This window comes from Pelmatolapia mariae, linkage group LG2, assembly GCF_036321145.2.
Source record: "Pelmatolapia mariae isolate MD_Pm_ZW linkage group LG2, Pm_UMD_F_2, whole genome shotgun sequence".
NCBI classification, from domain to species: domain Eukaryota; kingdom Metazoa; phylum Chordata; class Actinopteri; order Cichliformes; family Cichlidae; genus Pelmatolapia; species Pelmatolapia mariae.
This window is the reverse complement of record NC_086228.1, coordinates 18202371-18216410: the sequence shown is the minus strand read 5'-3', so window position 1 is coordinate 18216410 and position 14040 is coordinate 18202371. Positions and strand designations below refer to the sequence as shown.

General features: G+C 38.1%; 1 protein-coding gene across 2 annotated transcripts in view; it reads right to left on the bottom strand.

Moving 5' to 3' along the window:
• Window positions 1-14040, bottom strand: part of slit3 (slit homolog 3 (Drosophila)) — a 229262-nt gene that overhangs the window by 21203 nt on the left and 194019 nt on the right. For both annotated transcript variants that reach the window (XM_063494239.1, XM_063494245.1), the window contains 8 exons: window positions 12072-12140; window positions 11871-11942; window positions 10599-10670; window positions 7087-7158; window positions 6909-6991; window positions 6708-6788; window positions 5647-5771; window positions 3389-3486 (listed from right to left, as the gene is read on the bottom strand). In XM_063494239.1, coding sequence (XP_063350309.1) covers window positions 3389-3486; window positions 5647-5771; window positions 6708-6788; window positions 6909-6991; window positions 7087-7158; window positions 10599-10670; window positions 11871-11942; window positions 12072-12140 — 672 coding nt within the window. The remainder of the gene's footprint in view (window positions 1-3388; window positions 3487-5646; window positions 5772-6707; window positions 6789-6908; window positions 6992-7086; window positions 7159-10598; window positions 10671-11870; window positions 11943-12071; window positions 12141-14040) is intronic.

Below are 14040 nucleotides of genomic sequence, written 5' to 3'. Positions count from 1 at the left end.
GCTTTGGTACCTACTTTGGTTCCTACAGTAAGGAGTTTTTTCTCATGTATCTCACAATACTAACTGGTTACCACCTCCCTGTCTGTTTTCCAGTTTAGAAAACCTGCACTTAAGTCTTCACTCAAAATGACATAAAATAAATTTATATTCTAAGATATAATGAGCCTATTATTGCAAGTTGTTCGGGCTAAAATATTCAGAAAAATGTGGGATACTTAAGCAGCAGAGGCAAAGGGACCACTCCCAATCCAGATGACTTAATGAAGCAGAAGAAGAGAAAATAAAGGAAAAATAAAAGGAGTGATAAAGTAAAAAGAAAGGAAGAAGATATTAACTGTTCCCCATGAGAAAAAAAGAAAAGAAATAAAAATGCGAAAACCACTGACTGGGTCAAGGATCACCGTTTCACCAATCAAATCCAAGTCCTGACATTTAAATTATATAGTTTGACAAATGGAGCTGTGCTAAGAACCAAAGTTAATTGGACTTCCTGAATATGCCCAACTGATTATATAACATGTTAAAATGTCAAAGGGGCATGGTCTCCTTCCCTTACTGTCTTTCTCCCTTTATTTCTGTCTCTCTCAGAGGTCACAGGGATCTACCTGTGTTTCTTTACCATTAAGGAATGATCTGAAAAGGGTAAAGAGACCCCTAATAGCATTACCACACAAGCCTTTAAAGGCCAGAAGCATATCAGAGCTTTTCAAAGGGCAAAGGCCTTGTTACTGGGGTTGAGAAGGAGACAAATCTGGTAGAAAGATATATGACAATTGTTGCAATTACAGCCGCTGTTTGTCACAAGACTTGGACAAAGGGCGACGTTTTGGAGCGACACTGATTACCCGGGCAGGCACGGTCGAGGATTCTCACACACACACAGATTGCATTTGTTCTACCATGGGCGGTTATTAAGCAGGAAAATTGAATTTATATTCTAAAATATAACAAATCCAACTAGCAAGTTTCAAAGACGTCTTAAGTGAAATATAGTGTATTTGATGCGGTTTGATTCAATTTAATGGCGAAAGGGCCGTTTTGCTTAAAATGAACCACATTAAAAAGTCGTACCGCAAAGGGTCTGTTTTTAATTAGTCCCATTTCTAAACAATTGTTGGCCGTTTGATTACTTTTGGTCTGCGGCTTGTGCCATAATTTTCAGCACAAAGTAACTCTGGCCTTAGTTTTTTAGTCCAAATAGGATTAAGATTATAGGGGAGATGGAAGGCTTAAGGAAACACAGTTCTCAATGTTTTAGGTCATAGCAATTAAGTATGTTTAAACAATTCTGCAATGTAACTTTCAATATTTCAAGTTGCGTGCAAAAATCCAGGAGTAAAACATCTGCTTTGAGTGTTATCCACCCATTAAATGAACATTATCCACTGCAGTTAGATATGTCTAGCAGGTGCCCTCTTGTAGCCATCTGTGGGTCAGAAGGTGTATTATCATTTATCTAATTATTGCTAAAGGTAGAGAGATTATATAGGTCATCTTTGGGTCAAGTAAAACGTCCACTGGACTCTCTACCCTGGTAGGTTAGCAAGTACAGCTTTCTAACATGCAATACTTTTCAACCAAAAAAGTAACCATATTTTTTTCCTAACACTAACCAAGCAGTTATTTGGTATGTAAACTAAACCAATCAGCAAGCAGTTGTTTGGCTTAGTAAAAGTCTAGTCTCCTGGGTAAAAACTTAATTTACTTCATATGTAGAGATACTCTCTACATATGAAGATTTCTGCTGCTCTTTTAAAGTTGAAAAACTCATCATCTATGTTTTCCTAGCATAACAACAACCACTAAAAGAGGTGATAACAGCCTGTTGAACATACTAGTTGGCGGAGATGTGATAGCATATTCAAAAAAACCCAAAAAGATCAGGTGAGGATAATACCCTATATTATCAGAATCAAAATCAGAATAGTAATTAATCCCAGAGGAAATCATGTGGTCACATACACACAATGATGGCAACAGACACTGTTTCTCACTGCTGGAAGTACTCTGTTTGGTTTAGGCTTATGCTGCTTGAACTGAGGGTGCAGAAGGCAGCACAGCTAATACACATTTGCTTGCTGTGAATTCTCTGGACAATTACCTGTGCTATTCTCCTATGCATGTAATCAGAAATTACACAGACTTTCTACTAGAGAGTTAGTGGGTTAAAAACCCTTTGGCATTACACATTTGCGTTCTCACCTAACCTGCACCTCAGCTGCACCGCATGTGCAAAAACAGGTTGCAATTCTGAATGTGTTGGGAAAAGATGGGTGGGAAAGTGAATGGGTGATGCACAATGTTATTTTCTCTAAAGCACTGCCACTGAAAGGCTCTTGACCACTGGAGTTGCACTGCAGCTAGGATTCACACACTATGATTGTGTTGGGCAGCTCCTGAGTCTGAATATGTGAAAGCGTATGAATGTAAAATAGGAAGGTTCCTGAAAATGAGGTAGCATGTTCAGCATGCTTTGACTAAGTGAAAACCTGAATATAAGGATCAGATAAATAATGGATAACCTCCTTGAATTATCCATTCCTCCATTTTCTTAACTATTCATACAATTTAGGGTCGGGGGGGTCATGGGGTGAGAGACACAGTACACCTGGATAGAATCTAAAGTATCAAAAGTGTTGTCAGTGTCTTGGTCAAACATGAAAAAATAAATTTTTAAAACCATCCCTGATTTAACACCAAATTCTTCCATAGCCTTATTGATTTTTAGTGCAAAACATACCAGCTACGCAAGGGTTTGAAAGTAAAACTAGAGCTGCACTGGTGTAGTCAAAGTACTAAAGCTGTCTTAATTAAATGTTACTTAAATGCATGTAAACTCTACATTTAAAAATTTGCTAAACTAACTCTGTGTAGTGATAGTTTAGCATAAAAGTGTGACGTTAATGTTCCCTTCAGATGAGAATACAGGGCAAGATTCTTAAAATGCCTCTGCTAATAGAGGGAGACAGCTGGGTAAAAAGGGCAATTAGATCTGACCCACAGCCTAAATGGATTTCAAGTTACTCTTCATTGTTATATTCCTCTCAGTGCTACATGTGACATGATTCTGACTGATCTAGTGCAAAATGTGTATTCTCCTAGTGGTTCATTAGTGGTTGGTAGAGGTTGACAACAGTCACAAGGTGAAATTGGTGCTGTACCTCCTTACAATTACTTTGGTTGTGAGTAGTTTACAGTGGCGGTATAAAAGATACCCCCTTGTCTGCAAGATCTGCAGGAGTTTTTTGCTAAGTGCCATCTTTGCAAGCAGTTCCATATAACGTCAGCCAGCAGACCCCAGAAACCAGTCGTAATTTTGAGACTAACAACTGGTACCACTGACAAAACTTCCATATAGCATAACACTTAATAACAAACAACGTTGTACCTGAAGTGGTCTTCATGGCCAGGATGAATGTGGCAGGTTCCTCCATTAGAACAAGGAAAGCTAATGCAGGCATTGATTGGTATTTCACAGTCTTGACCCTAAAGGAGAGGAGAGGACAAGGCATGGCAAAGCAGTTAATAACTGAATATTATGTCTTCTGTTACTACTGAAATAAGTGAAGCTGTCATCAAACTTCTTCACTAGTGACATACTTTTACTGTCATGCACATTACAGTTAAGTGTTCTTAATTTTATTTAAATGTATTTAAACTGACCACTTGGGAAAAGACAAATGTATGTAACTATATATATGTATATATTTATATATATATTATATCTAAATATATAGTTCCACTGATAAAGTTCTTTTTACTATTTATGTTGTGCTCTTGTAGTTTTTCTTTTAAGGACAACATATTTTTTAAGGTGTAGTGAAAAAAACAGACTGGAGAAATACCCAAAGAATTTTCAGCAACACAAATGTAGTGGACATATTCATAAATACGCACACACATAAAATATAAATGCACATGTCTACTTCTTTGATTCATTACTTTTCCAGGTAAGAAGTTTCATTCATCAGAGACCTATAAATGGCATGAACTCATGTATCCATCAGCTTCCTTTCGCTGAGCATGCAGTCTTAACTTCACACCGACAAACCTTTGGCAGCCAATATACCCACTTGTTCTGATCAAAGCGCTTAATTTTTGTTTTTAATCTAAATCCATCTTTTTATTTCCTTTTCTATTTTATTCTTTGCTTTAGAACTTCGTGTTGTGTTCACAGCCTCCTTCATTCATTTCTCAACATATTTCTCACTGTTGCTTTATACTATGTGTTCTCTCCATTTCTCCCACAACACCTTACCTATGACATTTCTTGTTCTTTTCTTTAACTTACACCTCTATCATCCCATCTTTTGTACTTAATTGTTGTTTATTCCTCATGTCTTCCCTCTGACTTTCTTATTCTCACTCCTTATGTTTCTAGTTGCTTCTTTGATTCTTCACACATTTTAATTAATGTTGTCCCAGTGGATGCCAGTAAGAAAAACATACACATAGACATGTACATAAACAGACACAAACATACACAGGCATGCACACTCCAGCAGTCCTTCCCAGTCTGTGACCTTGGCAAGTGATGTGTTAATTAAAAGCAAGACCAAGGCTTTCTCCTGTAAAAGCCCAAAGGTTATGCAGCATGTGTTCTTGTAAAACCTAAAGTCCTTGCACAGATACTCACGTGCACATATACATGCAAACAAGCACAAACAGATATGCATGCAGTATATTCTTTAGAAGCTGGAGCTCAGGATCTCTAAATACAGATACGCAAATAAGGGGTATGCCGATGAGTACAATGAGTACAGTTTCAGTCACCATTAGTTCTACTTTGGATCCTCTGTTCATGCTACAGGATGAAAGCAACCCCTACATTTAAAATCAGTGTCATGAACAACTATTTATGACTTTCTTTTTTGCAATGTACAGTAAGACACCACTGATATGCACATGCTCGCCTATGCAAACTGCACTGAGTAGAAGATGTGCATGTCTTTTCTAATGCGAACTATGAATATTGACAGCTATAACACCCTTTATCTTTTGATCGTTCAGTAACTACAGTGCAGTCAGCTTCGGTCCTCATTTCTCTATTGATAGACAAGTAGATACATTATGCATACAAGGCCAGAGCTAAGCCTGATAATACTCCTAATGCCAGAGGATTATGCAGCCTGGCTAGCCATCTAGGACACCTTTCAAAAAAAGCAACTATTTCTAGAAAAAGTGAAAATTTTGCTGCGTGATGCACTCTATAATTCAGAAGAGTTGAAATAAAAAGGAACCACTAAATAGTACGCAGTTACAGGCTGTAGGCGCGGGAATCAGGATAACACAGCACCAGAGGTTCAAGGACTGATTTCGACTGCCTCCATACCAACTGAAATATATTTTCACTTTTGATAAATCACTTTGTAAATACTTCCAAAAACACCAACAAGTATGGCAAGCCTGATAACAACCAAGCATTATGACTGCAATAAATCAATATAACACTTTTATGAGACCATGATGGAGTGCAAGTTTAATCAAACTTATAAATTAAAGTACACACTGACCAAAAAAGGAAAATGTATATTCTAGTGGCTGTATTATAGTTTCAGATGTGGACCAAGAAAAAAAGTTTTAAAAGCCAAACATATTATCTCTGACAGCCACCTTCAGTGCGTCTCTGTCTGCTGATATTCTTACCTTGAATCCATACGGACAGGTGCAGTGGTAGGATCCTGCGGCATTGGAGACACAGGTACCATTATTTTGGCAGGGAGCTGAAAGGCAGGGGGCGCACTTTGACATCAAGTTGATATCCACTGGACCTACAAATGATAACAGAAGTGGGAGAAAGCAGAAAGAAGAAGGAAAAGTGTCAGAGATGTGCACAAGAACACGTGTGATCTCTCTCAAACTCAAGCTATGTAGAGGCAAGAAGTAGAGTAAGATGAGATCATTTTTAGTTCATGACATGATGTATCTTTATGCAGCACTAGGTTTGCTCATGGAGTCCCAGCCCACTTTATAAACTCACAAACATAGTAAACAATGGTCATGTAATGCAGCTACATTCTTTTTAGCAGATTACACTTTTTATGATATTTCTTTTATCTGTGTAAGAAGTCTGCTTCACAGTTCCTTTCCCCTCTGGTCTGATAGCAGAGAAGCCCTTGATGAGGTGATGTTAGAGGTCTGCTGATTCTATATGAGTTTACAGAATCCAGCCAAGAGGTAGAGGGGATTTATTTTATACATTTATATCTATGGTCAATCCTCTAATATAGCATGATGTATTACCGGCTAAGCTGATCCAACAGGCTAAAGGCTTGAGTGTCTGGCAACTCAAAATGGATCAGTCAAACTAATATGTTTGGGCTTTAAGCCACTACTCTTACCACCCAGCTAACAGAAAGAAAAAAAAAAAAAACAGCCTCAGCAGCCTAAACAAATAATCTGCATTTCATATAAGCTTGTCGATTTTTGACCATGAGCTGCCATTCTCATCTAAAGCTGTGAAACTCAATCTAAGGCAAGGCTAAAGTCATGTTTTCTCCCAAATGGCCTAAAATTAAAACTCAGTAGTTTTGGTGGGAAGAAAGTAAACTGCAAACAAAAGCTACAATGAAATAAATACACTTGAGTCTGTAAATATTCAGATTCACAGCCCAATCTAGTCTAAATCCAGGGATTGCTTGAGTGGTAAAACAGACCAAAACAGTAAAATATATTGCACTTAGTACTTTGAAAATATGTGTCCTTACCTTTGCACTGAAATCTGTTTAATGGTGTGGTGAGCAGCAGTCTGTCAGCCATGTCAGGAGGTCCAGTACAGCGAGCAATGCCTTAAAATACCAATTTTAAGTCAAAAGGTATTCAGTATTTTTCTTATATGCAGCATTAGATGTTGGTGAACACAAGTTTTTGGTTGAACAAATACAAGCATATTGACTGTGATTTCTTACCAGGCTCTTTAAAGCCAGCCTTGACCCACTGAGAGAGCCAGCGCAGATCACAGTTACAGTACAATGGGTTGGCACCAAGAGCCCTAAACAAAGTTAAAAACATAAACCAATACACATTTACTCTGTGGGTACACATATGTAGAAGTGCAGATGCAGTACAGACCAAAGCTGTACTTACAGGTGGGAAAGAGAGCTGAGGTGGTTGAAAGCTCCCTCCGGAATAGTTGAAAGGTCATTACCATGAAGAGTCCTGGAGGAGAGAAATAGAGAGCAAAACAAGAGCATATAAATATTAATCATACCAGCGCCCTTGTTACGCATTTAAAAAGGAACATTTTGACCCACTGTTAATGTTATTCTGTAGTTAATTAATTTAATTAGGTACTCTGTGTTTCTTTATAATCATTCTTTTGTAGCAAGGGAGGAAAAGTGAAAGAGCTTTTGACCTCAGTCCAAGATGCTGTTACAGAGTACTGTTACGTCCTTATCCACTTGCACCACAACATGACCAATTTTTTGAGTACTGCTTCAGTAAATGCTTTTTTTTTTTAGTTGGTCTCCCTTCATATGGTACAATTTCAAGAGGTCATACACAGTGGAGAGCCTTTATGAGGCGTGGTGATCTAACTCTGTAGATAACCTCAGGACCTTTGCTGGGGTCTCTCATATTTTCCTATTTTGGTGCCTTGAGACAAAAGGACGTTGACATTCTACAGACCCTCACTGTGTTCATTGACTGAAAGGTAGGGTAGGATACAATGAACTCTGTGGGATGAAAAAAATCCAAACATATGCATTACATATGACTCTTTATTAAATATTTCTGCATAGAGTTCCAACTATATATGATAATTGGCTCACTGTACAATTTGTTATATACAACAACTACCTGTTAAATCAAATATTTAGCATCAAACATCAGCCAATAACATGGCAGCAACTCAGTGCATTTAGGCTTGCTGACATGGTCAAGGAAACCCGCCGACAATCAATCCAAATATTAGAATTAGAAGAAGATTTGTGGAGCCGGGGATCAAACCACTGACCTTTTGACTAGTAGATAAACTAGTAGGGTGTAATAGTAGAGGTTAATTTCTTGGCACACTTTGCTCCTCTTACTAATTGAGCAAAACCCATACAAGGTTTACCGAACATAGTGCCCACTGAGTGTACATACACTATACACAGCTATTAGTTTTAACCTTGTGGTTTAATAATTAGATTTGTATCTTAAACGTGCAGCTAAGGCTTAACCATAGCTGGCAAGGGGCTATTGACCAATGTTAAAAAGGATTATATCCAAGGAAAACCTATTGCATCACATCCATCATATCAGAGCTAAATGAAAGTGACTGCCCAGTTGCCTAATACTCAATTTGGAGCAAGCTAATACACCAGTCTAACCCTTATAGCTGCATGCTAAATTATTCAAATTTATTTGTGGTTCCTCAGTAGCAGACACACCATCATACCCTTCTATAATGGAAAATAAATAAAATATTTATGAAAGAATAACACAAAATAAACAGAAAGCCTTTTTTCATTGTTGTGCAATAAAGCTTGTTCGGGTCTCTGAATGGAATATAAACTGTCTCATACGGTCATCTCGCAGACGGTGGTGTGCGAGCGATCATGTGTGTCACAGTAGGAAACTGCAGGCCGAGAAGCGTATTAGTGTCGATGTGCACATTTTTGTTATGTAGCACTGGGTTTGCATGTATGTGTTCGTGTCTGTAGATGTGTGTCTCAAACTTTTTGTCTCTAAGGGCTTAGAGGCTTCAGAGTGTGCGTGTGTGTGTCCTTTGTGTGTCTATCCATTGGAGTGTACTGCCTGCTGGATAGAAGTTCACATTCCATTAGAGTGAAGGGCTGTAGCAGGGGACAGCTATCAAACCACCAGTATTGGAAAAACTGTGCATGTGTACTAGATTTTTCTGTGTGTGTGTGTGTGTGTGTGTTTGATCGCTGCTTAATGCCTTTAAATGTTTATGTGCATCTCTGTGTGCGTTTGTGTAGCAATGTATGGTGGTCTAACAGCCCCCGTCTATGACTAGCCCAAGGGGGGTTGTGGGTAATGAGGAAGTGACAGTGATGACTGCCTGGCAACCAGTTGCTATGCGGGGGCAGAGAGGGATCAGTCCCGACGGTAACATCAACTAAAATGAAAGCAAGAAAGCAAAAAAAAGAAGAAGAAGAAGAAGAAGAAGAAAAAAAAGCGGTCACTAACTTCTGGAAGGTGAAAGCATCATAAGAGTTACAGCCAGTACAAAGAGAAATGGCTGAAAACAAATCTGAATTCTCTGAGAGTGAAACTCTGACTTTTTCTTGCTAAAGTTTTGCTCACAATAATCACAACTGAAAACTAACTCCTATGAAAATGAAAGTATATTTTGAGCCAAGAGCTTTACCAAGATTAAGAGCCTCAACACTGCCATTGTTTAAATATTTTAGATTATGAAACAAAAAACATTTTACCACTCTAACCACAGCAAGACGGCAGAAATTCAAAGTTATTCAGCAAAGCAAAAGAGAAAAGCAGCCTTGGTTGAGGCAGTGTAGTTTTTCATCGACAAAAGCCACCTCTCTTGGCTTTTTTGTGGCTTTTTTCTCCTGCAGAATTCAGATGTGGTAGTGAGACTTTGCTGGAAAGACTATTGGAAAGACTGCTATTGTCTTGGCTTTCTGACATCACACTTGTTGATTAGAAATGGAAAAAAATACCATTAATCACTATCATATTGTCAGAAGTTGTAACTTGAGTAAACTGACCCTTTAAATGGTGATAAAAAAATGACCTTTACGTAAACATTCTGAGATTTTTTTCATTTACAGCTTTAACTTCAGACCCCACTATAGTGAACGGGTGTTTTCAAGGAGCCATGACATAACTACTGCATGCACTGCAAGTTAAACAAAGCTTTCGAGGATAACCAGCTTCAACCTTCAGTGATTCTTATAGGCTTTATTCAGAGAATAGGGCTTAACATTATCTCTGATGAAAGCTTAAAATATTCACCAGTGTCACCCTTACTTAATAAACTTAAGGTATCACAGCAAAACTGACACTAATAAATTTTGATTTATGATACTCAAGCAACCCCACACTTAAGGATCAATACGATTTGCTGTTATACAAGTACGTTATGTAGATGTTTACACTTGTGTGCACCGCATACACAGATTGGATAGTATATTCATATTTTTGTGTGTGTGCAGCTCGTTCCATATGTGTGAGGCAAGCTGGTCAGACAGCAATAGTCACATGCACACTGTGTGTAGGCACGCATGTGGGTTTGTGAGACAGAGGGTGGACAGCCAAATGGATGACTGAGAGAAACAGAGGCTGAAGGTCGATTCATCAAACACAACATTGGGCGGACGGAGAGAAAAGGAGGAGAGGATAGATAGAGGAGAGCGAGAGGGAGAAGCGCATGGCGAGAGGCAAAGAATTCAGATAGAAAGGGAGTTTTAAAGAAATGGGAGACTGTGACTTTTATCTTATTTTAGTACCCTGAAACAACAGATGATTGGGTGGACTGTGACTCATTTTGCAAGTGGGTCTTAATATGGCACTCAGCCTGAAATCAGGGGAGTGATTAAACTTTGATTTAACTCTGTAATATAACAGGCAAGGGGGAGTGTTGAATATTGAATCCACTGCGGCACTTAAAGATGAAGCTTGCTACTCACAGCAGGCGAAGTGACTTGAGCCCATCGAAAGCATGGACAGGGATGCAGCGAATCTGGTTATAACTGAGGATTCTGTAAGACAAAGGACACAAACAAGGTCACAAGATTTAGCTCTACATCAGGAGGCTTTTTGGTTTTTTTTGTTTGTTTGTTTGTTTTTTCAAAATATGAAAAAATTATTCAAGAGATGACACAGTAGGTTTGATTTTTATAAAAACTTGGTACAGAACCTTTTGCCACTGAAGGCTAGACAATGAAAATTAACACCAGGGGCACATTTCAAATACATTAGAAAAAAAAATAGTTAAAGATAAAAACACCTGCCAGAGGCAAAGGTCAAAGAAAAGTCTGGAAAGTCAAACTCCCACACCACAGTTAAATGTTATTTCTTTTAAAACTGCTAATGAATCCAAATTTGAGTTTGGCAACAAACGACAGATAATGAGGTGTCCCTTAAGGATGCTATTATTATTTGAACACAATTTATCATGGTGGCTAATAATGATCCTAATGTAATAAACAGACACTATCTGAGATGTATATTCATGAAAATAGCAGCCAAGGTAGTAGCCAAGATTATTCCTCAGCATAATGCTCAATGAAGCAATGCCTAATGATAATTACTGACTGTCAAGAAGCTTAATCCTCATCTTCTCTGTTTCACCAGTGGCCTGGACCCATTGAGAAAAGATCCCAACAGCCAAGAATAATGAATCCTGGAAAATCTGATGTGGAAAGTGAAACACGCCTCTCTGCCTCTACCTTCAAATCTTCCCTAGGTGTGATTGAGCAGGGAACTGTGCACAGGATTTGTATCTGGTGCTATCTAGGCGCAGAGAGTAGAAATCTGTAGTTGCAGGAGGTAGCTTGGAGGCGTGAATCAATGTGACTTTATGAAATATGAAACAGGGCGTTGCTGGAAAAAAAGTAAGTTGATATAAAGCCATTGTGTTTATAGATTGTTAGCTTAAATAGAGAGACAAAACTAAAGTTAATTCCATAAATTAAAAGAATAATTTATGTAACTTTATGAAAATTCCTGCAGAGGTAAAAAAAAAAAAGAAAGCGATAAACCTTAAACGAGAGACTGGAAAATGAAAACAAGGACGAAGAGAAATTAGGAGGAAGAAAAATTATGGAAAGAAAAAAAATTGAGAGTAGAAAACGTTAGTTTAACTCATCTTTGAAAGCAGTATACATGTGCATGTACATGTACACGTACATGTACAGGTTTATGCATCAATAGGTACATATGTTGCCATGGTAACTTACAGTGTGGCTAGTTGAGTCATGTTGTTAAAGGTGTATGGGGCCAAAGCACTGATGCTGTTGTTGCTCAGGTCCCTGTGTCGACAGAAAGTTACATGAGGGACCCATACAAACACATACTGCATGCATCCATATTGGTTTCGTAAACTTGAAAATGATGCGGCATATGTGCATTCTGTTCAAGGTTATGTGAGAGGTACATACACCAGCGACAGCTGTTTCAGGTTTGCCAGCTCCTTGGGCACAGATGTCAGCATATTACCCTCCAAGTAACTGCAAGAAAAAAATGCATACTTAATATAGTATTTATTACATACACAAATATAGCCATGTGGAGGGGTGAATTGATGCCAAGGGAGCAAGCAAAAGTTTTGGATTAGTAACTTGTGTTTCATCAACAGTGTGGAATGATATAGAAAGCAGACAAGAAGAGAAGGGTATAAGTTTGTGCTGTTGGTAAGAAGAGTGAATGAATGAGATGTAGTGCATAACAACCAGCATAACAGGAATGGAGCTTCTTGCATCCACTAGCTTTGACTGTGAAGAAAACAAAAGAACTAATTTAAAACTGGCCATCTCCCATTTATCTCCCATTAGGTTATTTAGTGACTGGCTGTAGGTGTAAATGTGAGTATGAATGGTTGTCTGTCTTTGTCAAACTCTCCGTGACCCTGAATTGAACAAGCAATTAAGGAAATGGATGAATGGACATCACACATTCAAGGTTGTGTGGCTGTGCACTTCTGGGCCACTCCACACACATTTCTTTCAGATCATTTGCACATGTATGTTTGCAATTTCCCTATGGACCACAAGCTTCTACAGACAGCAGACATTAGCATCTGTGTCAAACTGACCCAATATTTATGTAGACTGAGAGAAAAAAATAGAGTTTTCAATGGAAGGATCTGCAACAACCAAGCCAGAAGTTGCCACATCAGGTCGAGAGCTTGACAGTTTGTGTGTGTGTGTGTGTTTATGATCTGTTTTTGTTTTGTTTTTTGTCTCCCAGGGCTAGTCTGTCAAGAGGTGTACTGTAATGTCCTGGGGTGTTATTAGAGAGAGAACATTAGCCAACATGTGCTGGTACGTAGCAAATAAAAAAGGGAATTTTTGGCCACACTAAAAGATTCTTTATTCAATAGCATCCCTGTTCATTAGAACACCTTCACGTGTATTTCTCTTTCCTGGAGGAGGACACAAATGCAGGTGATCACAAGGGGAATTCCACATAGTGAATTAAAAAGGCAGCAGCCACTCTAGAAGAGGTGCAGTGCTTACCTGGGGTAGTGCATTGAACGGGGAGATGGCCAAATTTAAATGACTGTGATACTGTTATAGTGTTGGGTTGCTGAGCTTTACAATTGCATCTTAATGATGTCTGTGTTTTTACTATGTTTAAAGGGAAGAAAAAGGGGGAAAATAATGTTACATTATGTTATATGAGCAAAGTTCTGTGTTAGACATACAGAGAGTTTTCACATTCTGGTGTTTCTTTCTTGCTTTCTAATATTGTGAGAAACAAAATAAAGGTATACACACAAGCATACACATATTTTATGATGCATTGGTCTCTGTTTGTCTCTCTCAGGTCATAAGTAGGTCATGTGGACAGTATGATGGAGTGTCTTCTTCAGCCTGATCAATACCTAATCACTGCTATTGACCCTGTGGAGCAGGCCTATTTCACAGCTAGAGGGGTTCCTCTGTGTTTGTGTATGTGCATGTGGTTGTGCATGAGCATGTACGTGTGTGCAATAATTCACCATTACTTTGTTCCTACTTCTTTTTAAATTTCCTAATCGTAATTAACATTAAGCCTTGTTTTATCTTTGATCATTAAGAATGTCTCTTTATTACAAGGATTCCTGATAGCTTGAAATTAATGAAAGATGTAAAGCAATTCTCTTGAAGCACCAATTTAATCATAAAGCAAACAAACAATTATTCATATATTTTACATTATTTGTACAAAAGATTAATTTTTTTTTTAAATGGACGTTTCATTGAGGTTAATGACTCTGATTTCACCTAATTATTATAGGAAACAGCATGAAAAATTAAGAGAAAAATGTGTATTGAAGCAATTGACACTGTAGCATTAAAACTAGTTATAAAGCAATTTTTAAGATGGTATCAGGAAAATAACACAAGGACACTCATGATAATACCT